At 37.6% G+C, this 23,856-nt stretch overlaps 1 protein-coding gene across 1 annotated transcript; it reads right to left on the bottom strand.

Annotated features, from left to right (window-relative positions):
- Nucleotides 1–110: 110 nt before the first annotated feature.
- Nucleotides 111–23,358, bottom strand: LOC103470810 (sarcoplasmic/endoplasmic reticulum calcium ATPase 2). Its single transcript, XM_008419482.3, has 24 exons — nucleotides 22,984–23,358; nucleotides 20,779–20,910; nucleotides 20,252–20,269; nucleotides 20,070–20,152; nucleotides 18,768–18,872; nucleotides 18,015–18,153; nucleotides 15,418–15,584; nucleotides 13,449–13,604; nucleotides 13,219–13,360; nucleotides 12,819–12,985; nucleotides 11,471–11,559; nucleotides 11,240–11,342; nucleotides 11,023–11,154; nucleotides 9,839–9,964; nucleotides 9,467–9,688; nucleotides 8,664–8,775; nucleotides 7,552–7,793; nucleotides 5,901–6,121; nucleotides 4,527–4,729; nucleotides 4,292–4,377; nucleotides 3,672–3,805; nucleotides 2,959–3,076; nucleotides 2,752–2,880; nucleotides 111–2,227 (listed from the first exon to the last, which is right to left on the bottom strand). Exons 2-24 carry the CDS (start codon nucleotides 20,894–20,896, stop codon nucleotides 2,048–2,050), a joined length of 3,192 nt encoding a protein of 1,063 aa, XP_008417704.1. The 5' UTR covers nucleotides 20,897–20,910; nucleotides 22,984–23,358; the 3' UTR covers nucleotides 111–2,047.
- Between the last annotated feature and the right edge of the window lie 498 nt (nucleotides 23,359–23,856).

Genomic DNA, 23,856 nt, shown 5'->3' on the forward strand with positions numbered 1-23,856 from the left:
GGACAGGACATGGACTCACAGGGAAACAGGACTAAACACAAAAAAAAATTATCAAAATGACTACACAGAAAAACGGATCACAACAGGTAAAAGATCTAAATAAGAAAAAGTTTTCAGTTCTTCAGTTTCATCTTTATTCAAAACAAACAAGTCGGTAAAGAAGGATCTGTAACATTTACATTTTCCTCTTTCCAGCCAAAAAAAACTAATAGAACAAGATTTTGTTATCGTACAGTTCAAAAATAAATAAAAGTAACTGTTGAAAAATATTGCATTCCTGCTCAAAACAATTAAATGTAATTTCTGTTTTGCTTCAAATACAACCTAAAGTGTTAAATTAAAATGAAACTACTGAAAACGAATAACATGGGTTATTATTATTATTATTATTATTAACATAAGGGTTTGGCTAAAACCTTGAAAAATTTGCAAAATGTGAAAAAAATTTGGTGAGCCGTTGTCACACACACACACACACACACACACACACACACACACACACACACACACGGTTCATAAACAACAGTTAAGCTCATCTCAGTGTGCAAAATGTGATAAACACACAGAAATAAAAACAAAACCTTCTGAAAACAGCAGAAAATTTAGAAACGAGCCTGAAAAAAATCTAATTTAAACATTAAATTTAAGATTAGTTGACGCATTTTCATTTGACACTCTGGATTTTGTTGCAGAGATTTTTTTATTGTTTTTTTTTTAACCAAAATTCAACTTGATTTGCTTTATCTGAACCTGCGGAAAATACAAAAATGATCTGGATCAATGACTGAAGGATTCTGTGTTTAACCAGCTGGTTCAAAATCATGAACAACTGAGAGCTTCCTCTTCATTAAACAGTCTTCAGTCAGAGGCCTCTTCAGAACCGCTGCAGTACAGACTGCTACAGGAGGCTCTCCTAGCTTCTACAGCTACTCTTTAAAGAATCTTGAATAATATGAGCTACATTTAATTTCCCTTTGGGATTTTGTCAGAATCTGAAGATCCTGACAAAAACATGACAATTGACTGAAAATATCGACAGCTTCTGCTCCAGGCATCGCCTCAAAAGCATCGAAATGATCAAAACAGGAACAAAAGTGCAACTCAAGACAGAAAATTCATGTTAGGAGCCTTAAACACAGAGTTTTATTACATTATCCAGCACAATCCGGCAGGGCTTTGCCTCCTGGATCGGTCTCAGGTCAGCTGCTTCAGAAAATGTCCGGATGTTACATGTTAATATTAGGAACGATCAGCGGATAAATTAGTAAATTTAACAGTTTCTAAAAGGTGTTCTGTGTAGCATTTTAGGAACATCACAGCAATAAAAACAAAGTTTTACCAAGATGTTTTAGTCTAGTTTCTAGTAAAAATATTTTAGTACACTTGAAATAAACTTACAAGCAATTTTTCAGCAAGAAATAGGAGTTTGTTTTAAGTTAGAAATTTCTTACTATTGGTGAAAAAGTTCTAGTTCAATTGGCAGATAATTTTATTTATAACAAAAACATTTTCCCATGTTATAAAGTGAAATAATCTGTCAGTGGAACTGGTAGTTATTCATCAATATCGAGGATTTATTGACTTAAAACAAACTCCTTTATGTTGCTGAACAATTACTTGTAAGTTATTTTTGTCTTATTTCAAATGTACTAAAATATTTGTGGTGGAAACTAAACCAAGAATATTTAGTAAGATTTTGTGTTTTTACAGTGTAGTTCTTTCTACATCAGGTTTAATATTGAATTGATTTATAAAACACTTAAAGCAGCTTAGCTTAGGTTAGCTTAGCTTAGCTCAACCAGAGAGATTTCATGTATAACTCACTGTTTTTATATTTAAAAAAACCAAATTATCAAGAATTCAAGAAATGGATGTTTGATCAATCAAAGAAAATGTTTTAAATCTCCACAAAGCACCTTTATGACGAAGGAAATCATTGTAAAACATTTTCTTCGAGTCTCCGCCATCTATTCCTGACGTTTCAAAGTCATTTTCCCAGAAGTCCATCTTCTTTTTTTTTTTCCTGTTGACTGTTTCCCTTCGGGTTTCACTCCCAGAAGATATTGTTGATGTCGGAGTCCAGGCTGAAGATCCAGATCACCAGCGGCGCCGAAATCAGAACGAACAACCAGGAGATATCCTTCAGCGCGTGGCGAAGCCTCGACGGGATCGAACCGACCAGCCCCATGCCGACCCATGACCTCTGCAGCTCCTCCTCCTCCACTGACTTTAGGAGACAATAAAAACCAGAGGCGGGTAGAGCACTCAGAAATTAGACCCAAGTTAGAATACAACATATTTTTATTCAATTAAAAGTAAAGAGTAGCCGAACAAGAAATTACGCAAGTAGGAGTAAAAAAGTATTGGATAAAAATCTAACTAATAAACTAATCAAATCAAACGTTAAATTATTATTTAACGTTTAAAAATTGCACCCTCAGTGGCCCAAATATAAAGTAAAGTGGAAATTTTGGTATTTTAAGGACAAAAATGACAATAATTTATATAAATAAAAAATAACAGAACAGAAAATTCAGAAATTTTACTCAAGTAAGAGTAGAGATACTTCATAATAAAATGACTCAAGTATAAGTAAAAAGTACAGCATAGTAAAAGATACTCCTAGGAGAACATCTTTTAAAAAATGTTACTCAAGTAAATGTAACGAGTTACTTTCTAATTCTGGTAAAAACAAGAGGAAATAACAAAAATAGTGAAAATCAGATTAAATTAGATTTGTTATATCTGGACCTGGTTTCCCGGCTCGATGTAGTTGCGGGCCAAGAACTTGAGCGCCTCGTCCATCAGGATGACGGGCAGCGACAGCTTCAGAACCACGACCCACTGGGTCCAGGACAGCGGCCGGATCTGGAAAATCACCTGTGGATGGAAGAACGTGAAGGTTTTCCGAACATCCACACTAACAGAACCAAACGATTCTGACGCAGGTTTTCTTACTGGCAGCGGGTCGACGTAGAGGATGAGGAAGTGAAGCGCCATGGAGAGGCAGATGGCGCCCACCAACCACGGGTTGGACCACGGAGGCATTTTCAGCAGGGACTGGTTCTCTGACAGGCTGGAGGAAAAAAAGGTTGAAGAGGACCGGCAAATTTTACTGGACGATTAATCGTCCCAGAAGTTATTGTGATAATATCGTAGTTTTGAGACCATTTTAAAGTCATAGCGGTAAAGGAATCAATTTCCAACTTTAAATTCTGATAAATATTTAACGCTGGAACTGCAAGATATTTTAAATACCCAAAATAAATGAACAAAACTACAGAAACAACAAATAAAATGAATAATGAAGTCTCTGTAAACAAGGCTGTCCTTCAAAAAAGGGAATAATTGAGACAAAAGCACCAGACTGAAGACTTTTGTCATCCAGTTTTCGGTTTGTTTTTGTCTTTTTTTTCAGCTCTTCCAGATACAACAGAGCGTTTGGACAATTGTAGATAGAAAACAAAAAAAGCGGAGTAAATTTCTGCTAATAAAATTCAGATTATTCTAAAAAAGTTTGTAGAAAGACTTGGAAATAAAAAAATATATATATATTCTAGTTTTTAATTTACAAGTTTTTTAGATTAATCAGAGTTTTTTCTAGCAAATTTTTGACGTTTGAAACTCTAAAATTTCAACATTTTTTGTAGGTGTCTGCGGTCGGTTCTTACCTGTTCAAGGCGTTGCACATCTCTATGGTAACCAGCACAGACAGCGCCATCGTCATGGGATACGGCGACTCAAACACCGAACACTGCACACCGCTAAACTTGGCGTGATCTTCACTGCACTGCAGGTAATGGGACTGACACACAGTGGGAAAGTTTAGATTTTACATATGTAGATAGATTAAATCAGAACAATCAAACCTAATACATCACAGAGATTTCCTTTAACTTGTACATGAGGGTTTTTATTCTAAAAGGTTTAATTTGCAAACTTTAACCAGTTAAACAATTGTTTGCCAGTGGAGATGTTTTATTTCCACAAGTTCAAACAATTTAGCAGGAAGAATGAAGAAAAACTGCTAACTACTAGATACTGACTAGAAGTGGGGGAATATTTTATTTTAAGCTACAGATTTTAAATTAAAATGATTATTTAATTTACATAAATCAGTTTTCAATTTGACATTAAAGGGTCGTTTGTACATTTGTTTGTCAAAAACGTCACATTTTGTTGCTCATGATTAATTTCTAAAATCCTGAACCGTAACTCTTCTGCCTTACATCCCACACGTTTATAAGTCAGACATTTAATTATGAACTTTAGGGTGAAAGTGAAGCGGTACCAGCTGGTAGAAGGAAAGTTTCGGGCCGTCGTGAGCCGCCATGAACCACCAGGCTGCAGCTCCGACGGTGGCAGCTCCCACATAACCTGCAGGAAACAAAAATGAAAACCTTAAATCAGATCATCTTTCTAAATATGACACACAGAGTTCGCACAGTTTTACGAAAGTAACATTCAAGGACTTTTCAAGCACTTTCCAGGTAAGATTTCAGACTGTGTGCGTCACCGAGACTCACATCCGATGATGAGGTAGCGGCAGAACAACCAGCTGGAGATGAGCGGCTCTTTGGCAGAGCGCGGAGGACGAGACATGATGTCCAAGTCCGGCGGGTTGAATCCCAGTGCTGTTGCTGGGAAACCGTCGGTGACCAGGTTGACCCACAGCAGCTGGACCGGGATCAGCGCTTCGGGCATGCCCAGTGCAGCGGCCAGGAAAATACTGAGCAGGAAAACAGACAGCTTTTCTTAATAAACACACAGAAAATTAATATTTTAATCACTGAAATGTTTTGTTCTACTAACCCAATGTTTCTCAGCCGCATATAAACAACCTGAAAAGAAAATATTAGCCTCTTAACTGACTTACTGTTGATTCCTTTATTCATCTTAAAGAGAAGGGTGGCGCTGTTTTGCAAATGTGACAAAAACCATGAACAACTCGAGGCGTTTTGAGTTTTTTACAGATTCTGAATTTTATAATGATGTCAAACATTTGGAAATCAAAAAGAAGTTGTGTTGTGTGTGTTATTAACATCCATCCATCCATCCATCCATCCATCCATCCATCCATCCATCCATCCATCCATCCATCCATCCATCCATCCATCCATCCATCCATCCATCCATCCATCCATCCATCCATCCATCCATCCATCCATCCATCCATCCATCCATCCATCCATCCATCCATCCATCCATCCATCCATCCATCCATCCATCTTCTGTACACCCTTGTCCCTTAGTGGGGTCAGGAGGGGCGCTGGTGCTTCTCCAGCTAACGTTCTGGGCGAGAGGCGGGGTCACCTGGACAGGTCGCCAGTCTGTCGCAGGGCTGGGTGATTAACATTTTAGGGATATTTATAATTTATAAGCACGATAAAAGTGAAATAGCCTTGAGTTGCTCTGGCAGAAACAAAAATTTCCTTCTTCACTATTAAATGTAAAAATTATCCTCCAATTTCTATCAACTGTATTTATCTATTGTATTTATTGGTCAATTAAATTATTTTTAATTAAATAAAAATAATAGCTGTTGACGTGCAAGCAGAGCATTATAAGCAAGCACATTTGTGAAAAATAAAGAACAGTTATCACTAACAGACTAAAAGAACCGTTCAAAAGAATCAAACGACACATGAAAACTATCAGCAGGTATGACTTGACTTCCTCTAATCATATAATTAGTCCTGGTGTTGCTTTCTTTACACTTGTATCTCAGATTTAGTTTAGAGTGACCCAGTTTTAAGCCACTTATCCATTATTATTTTTTAAGCCACCTGAATGCGTCCACTTTGAGGCGACGTCACAGCAAATAAAGTCAGCTTCGTGCAGTACCTTGTGGACCACTAGGGGGAGCCCACGGACCACAGTGTGAGAAAGACCGCACTAACCAGACCACTTCTCCGATGTTGGACGATATGAGGTATCGGATGAACTGCTTCATGTTGTTGTAAATGGCTCGGCCTTCCTCCACCGCCGCCACGATGGTGGAGAAGTTATCGTCGGCTAGGATCATCTCTGAGGCCGACTTGGCTACGGCCGTGCCGCTGCCCATCGCGATGCCGATCTCTGCTTTCTTCAGAGCCGGCGCATCGTTGACTCCATCCCCCGTCTGAGCCAATCAGAGAGGAGGGACAGAAAAATGGAGAGACAATCCCAAAATGCTCTGCTGGGTTTGTCTCAGAAATTATTGCGATAAACAATAATATTGTTGTTTTCAGACAATTTTCAAGAAAAATGTTGATCACGGCATACTAGTGCAAGTTGCTCTCTCAAAGATCAATAAACTTCAATTCTGAACCATGAATAAAATGGATTATGATCAAAACAAAATTTCCTTCCAATAAAGTTGTTTATTTAATAAGTTAGCAGCAAAAAAGAGTTTTGAATTGAAAATGTTTCTTCTTTTGTTTTTAGTAGAGATGTGCCGATCAGGTTTTTTCCTGCCGATACCGATTCCGATCACCCATGAGGGCCTATCACCGATATGATCACCAATACCGATCACATAATTATTATTTTTTTAATCAAAAGCACTACCGCTCACATTATGTGGAAAAAGGAACCATAATTTCACCTTAATTTAGACAAAAACTTGTTTTTAATAACTTTTTCCAAGAAAAAAACAGGCATTGTGCAAATTGTACTGATATCGATAATACTATCTTAAACAGAGATAGGAGGAGACCAGCTGCACAGGCAGGATGATAAATGAGAAGCAGGTTATTGGTTTGTGTGATCGGCAACAAGAGACCATGATCACCAATCATACACTTTTTCACGGAAATCGGCCGATTATGATCGGTGGCTGATCGATCGGCACACCTCTAGTTTTTAGCTCCAGTGTGATTATATTCTGATTATTTACAGATCAGGCAATTAACTCGATTAAAAAATGTAATCAAGTCCCACCACCACTTTTACTACATTTTGAAGTAATGCAAACATTTAAATTTAGATGGCAATAACTTAAACGTTTATGTCGAAAATGAAAATAACTTGTTCAGGCATCAAAAAATAGTAATAACTAAGACTGTTGCAATTAATCAATTTATTACATGATAAATTAAAATAAGCTCAATAGTTTCCAGTTTGATGATGAATTTTTTTAAATGACAGTTTTGTTTAGAGAGATATCATAGTAAGTTATATTTATGGGGTTTTGGTTGTTGTGTTTAATTTTGGATATTTAAGATATCTTCCAGTTTCAGGGTTTGAGAGAACTTGCATTAATTTACCATTATCAATGCATTACTTGAGTTACTATCGTTTATCGGAATAATAACTGGGATAATTTATCCTAAATCTGTTATTGTGACAGGCCTAGGGAGATTTTCAGTAACAATCTGTTTATTTGCACCCTAATTAATCAGTAAACAAAGAATTACTGAACATTCACAAATACATTGCTGCCGAGTTTGAATCTACAGAAATGCATTTTTATTGGTTGTTCTGGTCTCTCATTTCGACTGTCCAGGCTTAAAATTGAACTCATGTGATAGAACAACATCATTTTGTCAACACTGAAACATTTGCTCTCACCATGGCAGTGATGTCGCTCAGGCTCTGCAGATATTCCACGATGCGGCTTTTGTGGGCTGGCTCCACCCGGGCGAAGCACCGCGCCGTCCGGCAGACCTGGCGCTGAAGGTCAGGGGGCAACTCATCAAACTCTCGACCCGTCAGGCCGCCGAACCCGCCCACGGCCTCCTGCTGCTCCTCCTCCTGCTCGGTGATGATGCCCACTCTCCTGCAGATGGACAGCGCCGTCCCCTTGTTGTCCCCTGCATGAGGACAAGAAACCGAGGCACGATAGTTAGATGCTCTTGTTGAGTCGGCCAAAAAACACTTGTGCCAAATCTTTTCTCTGAATCCATTTCATTATTGCAAATCTATAAACTTGTGAGAAGACATTTTTCTCTGAGGTTTTTTTCAGATGAGTTTGTAGTTTGTAGTTCTGGACTCATATATTCTCCCAGTGAAACCATTCTGTTGTTAATTTCCAGGTGTATTTAATTTGATTGGGACCAAAATTACAACTTTTTTTACATTTCCACTTGGTGTGGTTCACTTTCACATTGCACTGTGTCAAACAAACCAAACTAACTGGAAAATCTGATCACCTCCTCACCTGTGGGGGCGCTGCACCAAGAACTACTGAAGAAAATAGCAAAAAATCTGAAGAAAACACTGAGAGCAACTTCCTTCTTCATGAAATGTAAACAAAAATGGATTAGCGTCAGATTTTAGCGTTTGGTAAAAGACAACGAGCGATTTCTTCAGCTGGGATGTTTGTTTTGGTTTTATTTACCCAGAATGCTTTGCACTACAGCTTACTTCCTGCTTTTGGAGCGGCGTCCGATCCACTTGGCGTTCACATTTCCATTTAAATCGTACCAGAGTTCACTTCAACCAAACCGAAACGGAAGTCTGTTTGGTCTGGATCAGAGTTTCAGCCAGAATTAACACCTCCCCAAAAGAACCGGACCAAACAGGGCTGGTGTGAATGCACCCTTAAAATACAGCTTTGTATCAGACACCTTAAGGTTTTGAGATCCAGACTGATTAGTGTTTGTACCGTTATACTTTGCTGTTCTGGTTCTTGCCGTTTCACTAAATATTTTTGTTGCAACTGTATAAATCTGCACACTAACCTGTGATCATGATGACCCGGATGCCGGCCTGTCGACACATCTGAACAGCTCCGCGGACCTCCTTCCTCGGGGGGTCCAGCATCCCCACACAGCCCACGAAGGTCAGGTCCGACTGAGGTGGGTCACAAACAGAAGGACTTTTTAATTTCACATAACATGTAGAATCATACAGCAACTATAAGAAAAATGTTAAAAATAGATCCAGAGTGCAATCAAGATCATGGGTGTTCAAAGTGGGGTCTGTGGGCCATTTATGGTCCGTGGACTGATTTTTCTACGGCCCCCTCAGACCACAGTTCAAATTTGCCCTAATTTAATTTTGTCCTAAATAAATTAGGACAAAACTACAAGTTTTAAATTAAATTCTACTTAATTTTTTTTAGTAATCATACACTCTAAACATTTGATTTTCTTCTGTTGTCATGGTAACTAGGACCACATCTACTCATTGACTTAAATGTTTACTTTTAACAGCTGTATTAAAACTTAGCTAAATACAGAAAATGTTTTCAAAGACTGACCTAGATTCTGTTTTGATTGTTGAGAAATAAACAAAAAATATATAATAGTGAAAAAAAATATATAAAAAAATTATTATATATATTATTGCATAAGAATAATTACTGGATCATAAAAATTGGATTATTATTTTTTGTATAATTAAAATAGTTCATATTTAGTTTATCACAACAACATTTTGGTGATTCGAGTTTTTAAAAATTATATTGTTAATATTGTAGCTTTGAGCTGACGTGACAAAACGTTTGGACTCCTCTGGTCTAGTCTAAGTCTATCATCAGAACCTCATAGTCAGTGAAGGTTGCCGTGTTCTCCAGGTTGAGGGAGCGAATTTCAGGCGGCGAGTCCCTGGTTGCCATGGCGAGGCAGCGCAGCGTGTCCCGTCCAGAACCCCAGCCCCGTATGGTGGACTGGAGCTGCTCTCGAACAGCCGGGCTCAGAGGAACACGACCGGAACCACTGACACGGACGTGGTTGCAGCGCTCCAACAGGCTCTCTGGAGCGCCCTGAGGAAATGAGGCCAACATGTCCGCGTCTTTACAGGCAGCAGATGCACTGCAAAAATACTAAATCTTACCAAGTAAAATAGTTTTGCCTTATTTCAGATGTATTAACATATTGGCTCTAGAAGCTGAAATCCTTGAGGTGTCGCTGACCTTTACAAACATCTTGGCTCCGGAGGCAGACTGGCTGTGTTTGTTGGAGAAACAGAAAACGGACATGGACTTCCTGTCTCTGGAAAACTCCAGTGTCAAATCCTTCTTCATCAGCTGTTTAATCACCTGGAAGGAAGTCATATAGAGAGAAAGAGTGGGAAAAAAATGCTCTCACTGAACAAACAACATGGAGAAAAAACTTCATTCATCATGTAAAATGAATGATCTCCCTGTGCATGTGTGAGTTTTCTCCAGGTCTAAAATCATGACTGTTGGATTAACTGGTCTCTCCAAATTGCTCTTAGCTAAGAGTGTATTGGTGGAAGTTTGTCTTGTCTTCATTAGTGCAGAATAGTTACGATTTAAAAAAAATTTAACCAACCAATTGAGACGCACAGGTATTTTTCAGAGCTTAAACAGGACTTTTGATGCAAAAATCACATTTTGTATTTTTTTTCCTTCCATTTTGGTCTCAACTGCTCAGAAAAACAAGCGCTTAAAAATCCACCTGGTAAATCTTTGGCAATAAGTTGATGTTTTTTGATGTCTGACAGATGACGTGTGTCAAAAACCTCCCAGTTGTTGAGTCACATTTGACAGAGCATTTGCCGTTACCTAGCAACCCCAGTGAAGCCCAGCCTGTTACCTAGCAACCACAGCTTAGCTTCAGCTCATTTTGTCTGTTGATTTTACCGCCATACAATGGCTGCTGGAAAAGACAAGTGTTTTGTTGTTTACTTATCATCCAACCACTTTCTGCATTGAAGTTGATTGTGCAGAAGGCTTTATTTCTGCTTTTCAAAGACGTACGGTAGTAGGATAGTTACGCATTTGTTTGCAGCTATTTTCAAGTACGAGTGCAAACATTGAGTTGGGGGGTGTGTGGCCAATAGGAGCTTGATTAGATTTAAAGAGACAAGACAGCCTAAAAAAGCTCACTCTGAAAGACAGAACTAAAATCTGATCATCTGAGAATGAGTTTGTGCAAAAAAGTGTAATGAACATGATTTCTATAGGACATCCGTACCCGTTTAAGGAAGCCCAATAGGTCACCTTTAACTTCAGACATAAGAGCTCAGGTCTGAAATTAACAGATGACACAGGCCTCTCTCTCTCTCTCTCTCTTCTTTTATAATTTTCTGGTCAGGTGTAAATATTGATCTATCAGAGCTTCACACACTTACAGAACAACAGGCTGTAGCTCTCTCAGCACGGCTCAGTCCTTTCAGATCCACATCAAACACGTTCATTTTCTCCACCAGACAGCAGAGGGCAGTCTCTGTCGCCTCACCAACTTTCTCATACACACCCTTCGCCTGGAGCCCAGGAGGAGAAGCAGAAACAGACCTTAACTGAGGGTTTGGTGACAGCAGGAGCTGTTTTCATGTTAGCATGTTTTACCTCATTGTAGTCTAGGGATGAGTCATTGCACAGAGCACAGATGGTGGCCATCTCCACCAGGCCATCATACTGACTGCATTTCACCACTGAGCCGTCCTTGTAACTGCAGAGACGAGGAGAAAAACCGATTAAAGACAGAAGAACAAGGAGGGGGAAAAGTAAGGAAGTGTTATTTCATTAATAACCAACATTCACAAGTTAATGAAAGAGTTAAAGGTTAAAAACACTCACACTTCCCCCTCTGGGGCATAAGTAGATCCAGTCACAGTGAACTCGTTCAGGCTGCAACGCTCCTCTGATGCACTCTCTATTATGAACATCTAATTACATGCACAGAACAGACATTGGAGTAGTTTATTAGGTCAGTCATGTTAGAAGAGCATATCTAAATCAGAGGGCCTTTTACGGAAATGATAAAAAAACTAGTCATTTTTACTTTTTTTTCACACTGAAATCATGACTACTGAGCTAAAAAGAGCAAAAACAGTTGAATTAAACACTTAGTTATCGTCTTTGGTTGGTCATTTGCATTGGCAACACTGCATTTGATGAACTTTAGTTTTTAATGAATCAGTGAGAGAATATAATTTTAATGTTACGGTGTCTGTAGATGAATGTTTTACACTTTAAGTTACTTTTACAAATCAAACACAAGCAACAAAATTTGGCGCTTTGGACACCAGAAACATTTAGTCAAACTGAAAGCAGATTCCTACAAAATAATGACAAAGATAAAGATAAGTATTTTTCTTTATCTAAAATACATATGAGCACATTTAGCTTCCCCTAAATTAAAATGACCAGATAAATTCTAAACGGCTAATTCACTTGGCTATTTTGTAAAGTTTCTGGTAAATAAAGTTTGACGTCTGTGTTAAAGTTTTGGTTATTGAGTAGGTAGTCATTTACAACATGCTCTTATTTTGAAAGGGGTGAAGACTGCTCCTCTCCTCATGTTCTGTCTGTTCTTCCAAATATCTCAATTTCAAACAGGAAACACAGGAACAAAATAAAACATTGACACATGAGGACATATATAGTGTAAGCATAAATACTATATTTATATATGGAAATTATTGTGTTAAAATTAAACTGCAGCTTCAGAGTTGTAGTCTTTCAAGGACAAATATAATTTGAATTGAAGTTAGCGCTTTAGCAATAGCTTTTGCGAAATGCCATGTTGGTGTTTTGTTTCAGAAGTAGAAGAACTAATGCTTAAGATTAGCACTTTAATCAGAAACATTAAATTGCTAATGTTTATGGAACAAAGATATGTGATTTATGCCTTAGTGTTAGCAAAGCTATTATTTCTGATTAGCGCGTTAGTGGAACACGTGTTTATGATTAGCGTGTTAGCATTAGTGGGACCAGGCTTTATGATTAGTGCTTTAGAGTTAGCAGAACCGATGTTTGACTGTCGGACACAAACCACACTTTTTGAAACTCATAAAAACTATTTACTAATTGAACTAGATGTTTAACTATTAATACAAATTATTTCTTTTTCATTAGTGACTAGAAAACGTTTGTTCCAGAAAAGGTAAATCTGGGGTGAATGTCATTTCCTCCCACAGCTTACCCTGCACACAGACATCTGGTTGGTAGTCAGAGTTCCTGTTTTGTCTGAGCATATAACAGAGGTGCATCCCAGCGTCTCCACTGACGGCAGGCTGCGGACGATAGCATTTTTCCTGGCCATCCTTCGAGTACCTAGCGCCAGGCATGTAGTGATGACAGCTGGAAGACCTGGGAATGAAAAAAAGTGACCCGCTTCATGCCCAGTTTGTAGTTCAGGTCTAAATAAAGCAGTTTTATGCGTCATTCTCAAAGAAGGTGGGTCACTGGGTTCTGGCCTAGTTTCTTATCTCATGCCTGCTCTGTGTTCATGCAAAAGCATGAAAATAACTCCAGCAGTGAGGCAGGAACAGTGAAAATATAGCGTTCAAGTGTAAAACCAAGGTTGTTTTTTGTGACTTTACCTTCTGGAATGGCAGCTACAGCCAACGCAACAGCGATCTTGAAATAGTAAATGGCTCCTCTGAGCCAGCTGCCTCCGTGAACCGGGTCGCTGAAGTGTCCGACGTTAATGGCCCACACAGCCACGCAAATAACGCTGATGACCTGCAGATCGCAGGAAGGAGGACGACGTGTCGTTACGCTACAGGTTCCCCAGCGTAGCGTTAAAATCTCAACAGCGAAGGGATTTTACCTTTGACAGCTGCTCCCCAAACTGGTCCAGTTTCTGCTGCAGAGGGGTTCTTTCAGGGTCGGTGGAGGCCATCTCATCCCGGATTTTCCCGATCTCTGTCTGCACCCCCGTTGCCACGGCGACCCCGATGGCCCGACCAGCCGCGATGTTTGTACCCTGGATGGGAAAACCAGAATGTAATGAAGTGAAAGTTACATCTAGGGCTGAAACGATTAATCAGATTTGTCGTGATGAATCGATTATGTCAATAATTGTCAGCTAATTTAGTTATGGATTAATCGTTAAATGAAGTAAACTGACTCAGAAAAAGGTCAATTGCTGAAAGAACAACATTCTCAGAGAGGTAACTCGGCCAAAAGGTAACAAAAAATATATATATTTTGCATTTAATATATAAAAAAAACCTTTGTCTGTAAATATCTTCCACCCAGAACTCTTCTTTTGGAAAAGATCTGGCTTCACCTGGTTCAAATTCTGTAAAAATCTCTTACAAAACACTTTTTGTAGTTATTAATAAAAATTATTAATCAACAGATCAGTCCTACACAGTATTGATATTAAATTTAGCAGAAAATCCTGAGCTTTTCACATGTTGCTTGTTTTTCTGTAGCAGCAGATGGCTCCTTTGCTACAAAAGGAATGTTGTTATTGCAGTTTAGGCAATAAATATTTGCCTTTTTTCATTTAAAGAAGGAATTTAATTATTTGTTTTATCTTTTAAAGGATTTTTAATATTGCACAAAATGAAAAATGTGACCGTTTAATCGTCGGAACAATCAATAGATTAATAGATAACTGAAATAAATGTCAGTTTCAGCCCCAGTTACATCAGCTAACGAGTGCAGAGAGCAAAGAAAGGTCATGAAAGTCGACAAGCAGAACGAAACGAGGCCACACTAAGACTGCCAACCTAACCTCTCATGAGATTTGCCTTTTCTCTTTTTTAATGTATTTTTGATGGTATCACTGCATGTCTGACACCAAATCGATAAATCCTCCACAACACAACCAGAATGTGGCAGCATGGAGGCCTGGCAGAGAAATGCTGCTGAATAAAACATCAGAGCTGCTGCTCTTTGACCTTTTGCATCTATTGAAGATCATAAAGCTCAAACCTGCCCTGCTGATGCCCCCCAACCCCCACCCTGCTAATGCCCCCCCACCCTGCTTTCACAAAGATGGCTGATATTTCAGCACTCCCACGACACGGACGGATGCCAAAACAATTTGGGTTAAAAGACTCGCAGTATCAGCAAATACTGTTAAAAATAGATTTAAAAATGATCCTCTCTTTAAAAATACAGGTTTGTGCGACGGCAAATTAGAGCCAAAATATTCGCCAAAAAACTTTTATTTCGGAAATTTCATAGAAAATTTTTTTTTAATTTCTGAACTTGAAAAGTCTAAAATGTTCTAGAACAACCTCACAAATTTTAAGAATCTTTTACATTTTCCAGATTTTTTTTTTCATTTATGGGTTTCAAAAAAAATAAAAAATAATTGTGGACTTCTGAAAACTCAGAAATTTCCCAGTTTTGTCTAGAAAGATTTCTGAAATTAATCTCAAAATTTCGAAGTGTTTTTCTCATAAACTTTTTTCTAAAATAAAATCTGAGTGTACTCCTATTTTTAATCTACAATGGCCCTAATAAGCTGTTGTGTATTTGTGTCATCAGTCGGTTCTAAAAAAAACAACCTTTAGTTGAAGATAATACGTCGCTGTGATGGTTTCATGTTAACGTCTCCTGGCCTCAAAAAGGTTCAAATTAATCAAACTCATAAACATTTACATCATCTTTCTGTTTACCCATCATCAAATAACACCACATTTACTGTTTCTCAGGAGAGATAAATAAATAAAAAATGGATTTTACGTTACTTAGCTTTATATTCCAATAAGGACGTTGAAAGAATCAAAAAAATTTTCTTTGTTATTGTCAAAAAAAGACATGAGATGTTTGAGACTCACAGAGAACAGCATGTTCTTCTTGTCCTGATTGACTGCTCTGGGGTCTGGTACCGGGTCGGTGTGTTTCAGGACGGAGACGGACTCTCCCGTCAGAATGGACTGGTCCACTCTGAGCGTGGTGGAGCGGATGGACGCTAACCTGATGTCAGCAGGAACTTTATCACCGACTGGAGGTTCAAGGGAGACAGAACAGGAAAAAGATTTACACCAACTAAAGATTAAGCAGCAGGCCTCGTTTAACACAGTGCATCTGAAAGGTGACCTGTTTCGCTTCCTTAAACGGGTTAGGAGAGGCCGGTACCAAACATCATTACATTTTTTGCACAGAATCATTCCTAGATAATGAGATTTTAGTCTGCTCAGTTTTGCCTTTCAAAGTGAGTTCTGAGAGCCACAACACATCCTGGTTATTAAAACAAAATGCAAAGTCAAACTTAAATAGAGAACATATACAGGATGTTTGGTGAGAAATAAAAAAAAAAATACCACAATGAGTCACTCTAAACTCAGACTGTTTTGCGTTACCGAGTTCCCATGCTCTTAAAATAAACAGATAAACTGCAAAGAACGCACACACACACGCACGCACACACACACACACACACACACACACACACACACACACACACACACACACACACACACACACACACACACACACACACACACACACACACACACGCTCGCATGCACATCTATCTCTGCATAAGGGAGAGAGACCCAGAACTGTGGAATCTCAATTCAGAAAAGCTCCCAGTGTTCGGAGCAGAGCTGAGAGTAAAAATGGAAACAAACTGACCGCTCTCTGTTTGCCTAAAAGGAAAATATTTTCACATGGCTCTTGTTACCCGTTAATGTTTAAAAAAGACAGCAGGTCAGCGGGATGATTATCTCTCTAAAATGTAACGGTCGCTCTAAAAACAGAAAGGTTCAGCAACTGATGGGAAAGACCAGCAACCAGGCCCAGAGCAACTTTAAATCCCCTCTGACCAAAGCAGTTCCAGTCCGATCGGATTCATGACGAAACATACGGCCGTCTCACACCGGGAGCTCAAAGAGCGGCCCGGGGGCCTTATGCGGCCCCTGGATTGATTTTATATGGCCCTCCAACTACATGTCATAAATTACACATATTTGCAGTTGATGCAGATGGAGATTTTTATGTTATCAAGTTTTACAGACAAATTAAAACGTTCCTAAAATGGAAAAATGTTTAATGCAATAGAAAGTATTAATCTTTTTTTAAATCACACTTATTTCATTCTGTTTGGTTAGTGACTTAAATTAATTTATTAAACATGACAAAGTACATCAAAATTTCATTAAAACGTGACATAATCCTATTTTTATATCTGAGAAATTGGATGCATTTCTTCTAATAATGCAAATGTTTAAAATCATCTTACACACCCATTCTTTAAAAAATGTCTAACCACTTTTTCTTAATTATTCCTTGCTTGGTTTATTGTTGAGCAGGTAAAATTTGTTTTAAAATCGGTTTTAAAATTATATATGTTTTGGCCCAAAGGTTTAACTGACTCAGGCTGCTGTGTAGAAACATCGACTCGATTCTCCAGAGAACTTGGCTTCACACGTTTTATCCAACCTGGTTATTCCTCTTGCCAAGTTTCCATGGCGATATCAGTCAAAGACGAGCATAGAAACGTGCAGACAGACGTTTTCCAGGAATAACTAAATAAAGACCCTGAGGAAATGAAAAAGCTAAGCCTGTACAGAGAACGTCTGAGTGTCGAAACAGATTTCTTCTTCCACTGTATTTATTGATATTTATTATCTGTATTGGTCCCTATATTGGAAAAAAAATGTTTCATTGAGTATCAGTGACAAGGGCAGATCTATTAGCTCTAATTCTATGCTTTGTGCTCTGAGTGACATCATGCTTTATTATTTATTTTACATTATATTTAGCATTCATAATTGCACTTTTTGAACCGCTTGAAAGAAAGTTTGTTACAATTTGTTTTTTACATGTTTGACCAACGTAGTCAACGTTTTGTTTTTGTCAGTTTCTTAATTATTTACTTTACGTTGGATATTATGCTCCTTATTGCATTAAATGAATAAATTAAAGTTGTGTTGCTTGTTGCTTAACCTCAGGGAGGCGTTTCAAGGAAATTAAGACAAATAAACTAAAAGCCTGTTTCTAATCGAGAGCTGTTGTCCTGAACACCATGAATTCATCCAAACCCTGATCCTCATTTCCTTAACATCCTGGTTGTTTCCACTGTATTTATTGTTTTTATTTTATTTTAATATTTATTTTCAGTGCTTTTAGAGTTGCTTTTTTTTATTTTGTTGTGCTTTCTCGCACAACAAAAATAAAGAAATTCTGATCAAATTTGTTAATTCAGTGCATTTATATCTGTGTTTTAAAAAAAGAAACATTTTAAGTGTTTTTCTGAGTCAGATCAGTATCGGTCGTTGCTAAACCTCAGTGGATCGGCGCATTCCTAACATAAAAACAGGTTAATCTGATGGTAAACAGTACAGGTCGCCATGCTAACTGGTCCTGGTGAACTGCTGCTGCCTCTCTGAAGTGTAACTGACTCCATGCTTGGTGTTTCTGCTTTTCTTACCAGCAACTTCGACGATGTCTCCAGGAACGATGTCTCTGGCTCGGACTCTCTGGACGCTTTTCTTGTCCTGCCTGTAAACTTTTCCCATTTCAGGCTCGTACTCCTTTAAAGCTTCAATGGCGTTCTCTGCGTTTCTTTCCTGAAGGACACAACAAATATCTTAATTTTCTATTGGTGCATGTAGTTTAGGGATCTTAGTTTCCATAAAAAACAAACTGAAACTATGTGACTAAAGCAAAACGTTTCCTCCAGTTCAGTCATTTCGTTAGTTTTTCTCCAGGTAAAACTTTAACTTAAGAAAAAGTAAGATTTGGATGACAAGATTGTAGTATGAAAATAAACCTGACAATATATTCAAACATCCTCCAATAATATTATTAGCATAACATTGATTAATATCGTATTTTCTGCATAGATAAATCTTCCTGCAGAGCAGCATAACCTACAATATAAGAATTGAGGAAGAAAGGTTTTGTGAGGTAAACATAATTATTAAAAGTCAGATTACATCATGTAGGTGTTTTGCTTTAGCCTCTGTAAATCAAATATTAACAAAGTGTTGGAGAAGCTGCTTCACTTCGTTTTTTAGCCTCACGAAAAAGTGAAGCAGTAAACATGCAGGATGGATATCTATTTTTTTAATGAGTTTTAAATAATTTCACACACTAATTGGTTTTATTTTTCTGCTAAAATGTTTTCGGTATCATGATAACTATTGCTTACAGAATAGTTTAGTTAAATTTTATATATTACCTGCCACACCCCAACGATAGCGTTGGCAATCAGGATGAGGAGGATGACGAAGGGTTCAACGAACGCAGTGATGGTCCCCTCCCCTTCTTCAAACCACGCCAGGGTCTGCACAACAGGGCAGAGAGAAAGGTCAGAGTTCATGTGCTGCAGGGAACTCCTCACCTCTAGAATCAATGGGTACAACAAACCTTACGTTTAAAGTTAAACTAGTCAAGTGAGACATACAATGAAAGAAATAATTAATCAGTTTATTTAGGATTATGTATTCTAAGAACTAGAGATTAATCAGTTATTGAAATAACCGTCAAATAATTTAGAAATCGATCAACGTTAAATGTAGTCTATAGACCTATTTGATGAAAGAACAACATATTCGGAACAGTAATTAAGCCAAACTGATCAAATATATTGATTTAAGATCACTAAAATGTATTTTTCTGTAAATTTGTTCTACCTAGACCCCCTCAGTTGTTCACCTGGTTCACATTCTATGAAGAAAAATCCTCTAATAAGCATCTTCTATTATCCAGTTATTGATCAGTTAATCTAAAAAAAATTATCAACAGATAATCCATACGCTGTATTGATAAGAAAAGCAGGAAGGGCTGAACGTTTTTTTTTGCTACAATTGATCGAGCATACACTAAAGGCATGTTGCGTTATTACATTTTAGGACATAAATGTTTCTGTCTCATTCGTAAAACGATTTGAATAATTTGGTTGTTTGCATTTTTGATAGATTTCTAATATTGTAAAAAATAAGCAAAAATTTGCAGAATTTGCCAATTATTTTATCAGATTAATCGTCAGAATAAATCTATAGAGTAATCGATTACTAAAATAATCATTGGTTGTAGCTCTAATAAGAACATTTGTAAGTTTTTAATCCTGTGCTGAAGAAGCGAAGAGGCTGTTCTGCAGAAACTCCTTTTCCCATGTAGAATGCTGTTTTACTTCACTTTAAAGTGACTGGGTTTTGTTTATGCATGGTTTTATCTGGAGAATCCGACTCCATGACTCACCAAATGTTCCTAAATAACTGAAGGCGGCGTCAGGAACCAAAAAAAGCCGGATATGGACATGGATAATTAGGATGTTTGTTCTCTTGCAACTCCAGCCCTGACGCTGAAACCAAACCTTACATTTCATGCATTTTACTATCGCCGTGTTTATCCTGCAGAACTCAACTAATACACATTATATTTTAAACAAAAACACTAAACACACACAGTTGCTCTGTTTAAATATGACTGATTAGTTCTGCTTGAAAAGACAAAGGCGGCTGTGGTCGTAATTCCTTACAAAAGAGATGCATGCAGCCAGCAGCAGGATTCGAACCAGCAGATCTTCAAACTGCTCCAGAACCAGCTCCCAAAGTGACTTTCCTGCAGAGGGAGAATAAAGAAGTAACAACTCAGTAAGCAGAGTTAACATAATAACACACAAAATGTGACTGTAAAAATATACAACGTATGTTAGATTACCTTCTTCTGCAGGCAATTCTGTAAGTTAAAAAAAAAAAGAAAATCATCAACAAAGCACCCTGGCAACGGGCATTAAGAACAGGATTTACAAAGAATAGTTTGCAGGGAAACAGTGTTGCATACACCGTAATCCTGTCATTATAACACATTTGCTGGTTAATAAATTGTCCCAGAAATGATCATGCTAAATGATAATGTTGTTGTTTTGAGATCATTTTGAGGTAACATCATGATAATGGCATAATAATACAACAAAGATTAATAAACTTTAATTTTGTATAGGGCCCTTAACACTGGAACTGGAATATATTATTAAATAACAAAAAAAGCACTACATAAGTAGGATTAATGGATTTATTGCATCAGGCTTGGGTGTATGTTTTAAGAAGTTAACATGACTTTTTTTTTTTTTTTTAAATACAAACATTAGTTTTGTTCAGTTATGTTACAAGGTGGTAAATGTTGTTGCATAAAAGCTATGAGAAATTTTTGTTCTGTTTCTTTGCAAATACATAAATAAAATTTACCGTTGGGTCCCCACTTCTCTCTGTTCTTCTTGAGCTGCTCACAGCTCAGACCTGTGGATTCATTGACACTGAAGAAGCCCAAAACCTCCTCCACCGTTTTAGTGTGAGCGTTGTCCATCGCTGCTGGGAAAGCTGAAAAACAATCAGCCTTTATTCAACGTTTCTACAAAGACGGTATTCTACGTTGTTTAGATACAGATTAGCCTAATATGATATTAATAATCTTTGTCAACATTTAAAAAGTGTGTGGAAAAACTAAGATTCAACTTGTGGTACAAACTTTAGCAGCAACACTCGTCTCATCGCCATAAATCTTTGGAGAAACTTCAATATATTCTTCTTTACAGTGTTGCTTTGGTTCGGGGAAGTTTGTCTGCAGAGATCTTTGTAATTAGGATAAATTCTGGACTTTAATTGGAGCTGGATTCACTTTTTTCAGCCATTTTGTTGAGGATTTGCTGCTGTGACCCAGTTTGACAGTTTGCCTGCTTACAGGCAGATGGCCTCATATTTGACTGGAGAATAATTTGGTAGGCAGAGAAGATTATGATCAAAGACTGAAAAGGACTCAGGTTCTGTGGCAGGAACACAAAATCCACATGATCACTTTTAATGTGGACTTGCTGGAAAATAACTGTTCTTCACAGCTGTAGTTTTGTAGAAGACAGAAACAAACTGTCCCCCAGGATCCTCCTATATTTTGCTGAATTAATTTCCTCCCTTTGTCTTTTATTCTGCAGTGGCATTAACTCACCGGCATTGAAATTAATTTTTATTCTTTCTGATAAGATTGCAAAACTTCCATCCATCCATTTTCTTACACCCTTGTCCCTCAGTGGGTTCAAGACGGGTGCTGGTGCCGATCTCCAGCTAGCGTTCCGGGCGAGAGGCGGGGTCACCCTGGACAAGTCGCCAGTCTGTCGCAGGGCAACACAGAGACACACAGGACACACAACCATGCACACACACACTCACACCTAGGGGCAATTTGGAGAGGCCAATTAACCTGACAGTCATGTTTTTGGACTGTGGGAGGAAACCGGAGTACCTGAAGAAGATTGCAAAACTTCTTTAGTTATATTAATTTGTTTATTAATTTATCCCTTGTTCTGGCATGCTATTTATGTTATTGTTGATTTTTCCTCCAACTCTTTCCACTTCTACTCAAAAGGAAAATAATAACATTAAAAATCAGACAATAACTGCTAAGATTAAAAGAAAAAAAAAGTATCCTAGCCCTCATATGTTGATTAAATTTCTGTTGTGACACCACTTTATGTTCTGTTTCGTCTTATCCATTTAATTGTGTACCTCATTTTTTGTTTGCTTGTTTATTTTATTTATTTTTTATTTGTTCTGTTATTTTTATTTTGTAGATAAATAACTCTGTTAGTCTGTAATGTTTGTTTTGCATGCACTAATTGATGAATCTAAAATATAGGTATACTTACTGGACCTACTGCTGAGAAACATAACCGCATCATGATGCTGCCTCCACCATGCTTCACAGTGGGTAGTGTGTTTCTGATTATGTCAACCTCCTTATAGATTGGGTGCATATTTATGCAATCACTTATTTTATGTTAAATATATTTTTGTCATTATTTTGTAGAAATCAGTTTTCACATTGATAATAAATATTTATTTTGTGAAAAAAGCAATACTTTTTGTGATTAAAGTGTAAAAGCAATAATAAATGGTATTATTAATGGCTTGACAAGATTTTATTATAGTTTTTAGTTATTGAAAGCCAAAGTCAGCTGTTGAGTGGAGGCTGAGCATCCCTAAAAGTCAAAATCCCCGGACTGAGCTCATCATCACTGGTCACAAATACCCAAAATATGGTTACAGTAGTAATAACTGTCTGCTAGTTATTAATTTGATAAAATCCATCAATCCAAATCAAATTCTAGCAGCGCGTCAGCTGCACAAAAGCTAGCGATATATATATATATATATATATATATATATATATATATATATATATATATAATTTTTTTTTTTTTTTTTAAACCTCTCGGTATTTGACACAATGACAGTTTAATATAGCAGCATAATGACCCAGTTACCGTAATGGCAGATTCCAGAGAGTTATGCTAGCTGCTAGCTTCTGAGCATCGATGCTGAATGAGTCAGTAGCTGTGAGGCTACAGAGCTAACATGATGTCTAACGGTTAATCCTCCGTAGATGAACAGGTTGCTTACCGGAGCAGTCTGGGTGTCGTCTCTGCTCTAAGTGTTCAGCCTGAAGGAAGGCAGGAGCCGTCGATGCACCATTAGTTTCACACTAAATTCATCCCAGAGACCAAAGGAATACTATTTTAAAATCATAAATCGCTTCTTCTTCTTCTTTTTATATTAAACAGGGTCGCTTCTTGGTCACAAATCAAATCCTGGTATCATCAAAACAAAACTCTTTGTGAAAAATAAACACATAAGTAAAAATGTGTTTTTTTTTTAAATAATGTGGCTCAAAACAGCTTCTTAGCGTAATATGTTATTTCTCCTCATCATGTCTGTAAATCTGATGTCAGCCTACATACAGCGTTCAGTGAAAACAAGCCGATAAAGGATAATAAAAAATATGTTCCGGTGAAAACCTTTCAAAATAAGAGCTGTGCCCGTTATTCTAAATTTCACATAAAAGCTTGTTGTTCTGTTTATGTATTGTGACATTCACAACACGAAATAACTTAAAAGTCATCAAAGAAAAATTGCGTCTGACTCTGTTCAACTTATAAGAAACACAATTAACTACATCTAAAAAATATACCAATGACACACCGAGAAATCAGACCGTTGTACCTTTTTAACCAATCAGCGCTTACTTAGGTCTACGTGCAGCGAAAACTATGAGAAGGAAAAAGTGTCCGTCCAGCTTTCAACCAATCAGCGAGCGGTGCGACTGCTGACACTTACGTGACATGTATATGAACCAATCAGCGTCACGGAAAGTCTGGCTAAAGTTAGAGCCAACAGATGGCGCCATTTTGAGCTCTTAAATAAATAAATAAAACAGTTTACGCACAATTGTTTTTTACATTCTGAGCAGTAGTATCTGCAGCAAAATGATTCCTC

The sequence above is a fragment of the Poecilia reticulata genome, chromosome 1, assembly GCF_904066995.2.
Source record: "Poecilia reticulata chromosome 1, P_reticulata-male-v2, whole genome shotgun sequence".
Classification (NCBI taxonomy): domain Eukaryota; kingdom Metazoa; phylum Chordata; class Actinopteri; order Cyprinodontiformes; family Poeciliidae; genus Poecilia; species Poecilia reticulata.

Excerpts from the sequence above, each read along its gene's own strand:
- LOC103470810 (XM_008419482.3), bottom strand. The coding sequence starts at position 20,896 with ATGGACAACGCTCACACTAAAACGGTGGAGGAGGTTTTGGGCTTCTTC. Across the intron at positions 18,154-18,767 it reads CTATCGTTGGGGTGTGGCAG|GAAAGAAACGCAGAGAACGC; the intron begins GTAATATATAAA and ends TGTGTCCTTCAG. Across the intron at positions 13,361-13,448 it reads TTGGGGAGCAGCTGTCAAAG|GTCATCAGCGTTATTTGCGT; the intron begins GTAAAATCCCTT and ends TGCGATCTGCAG.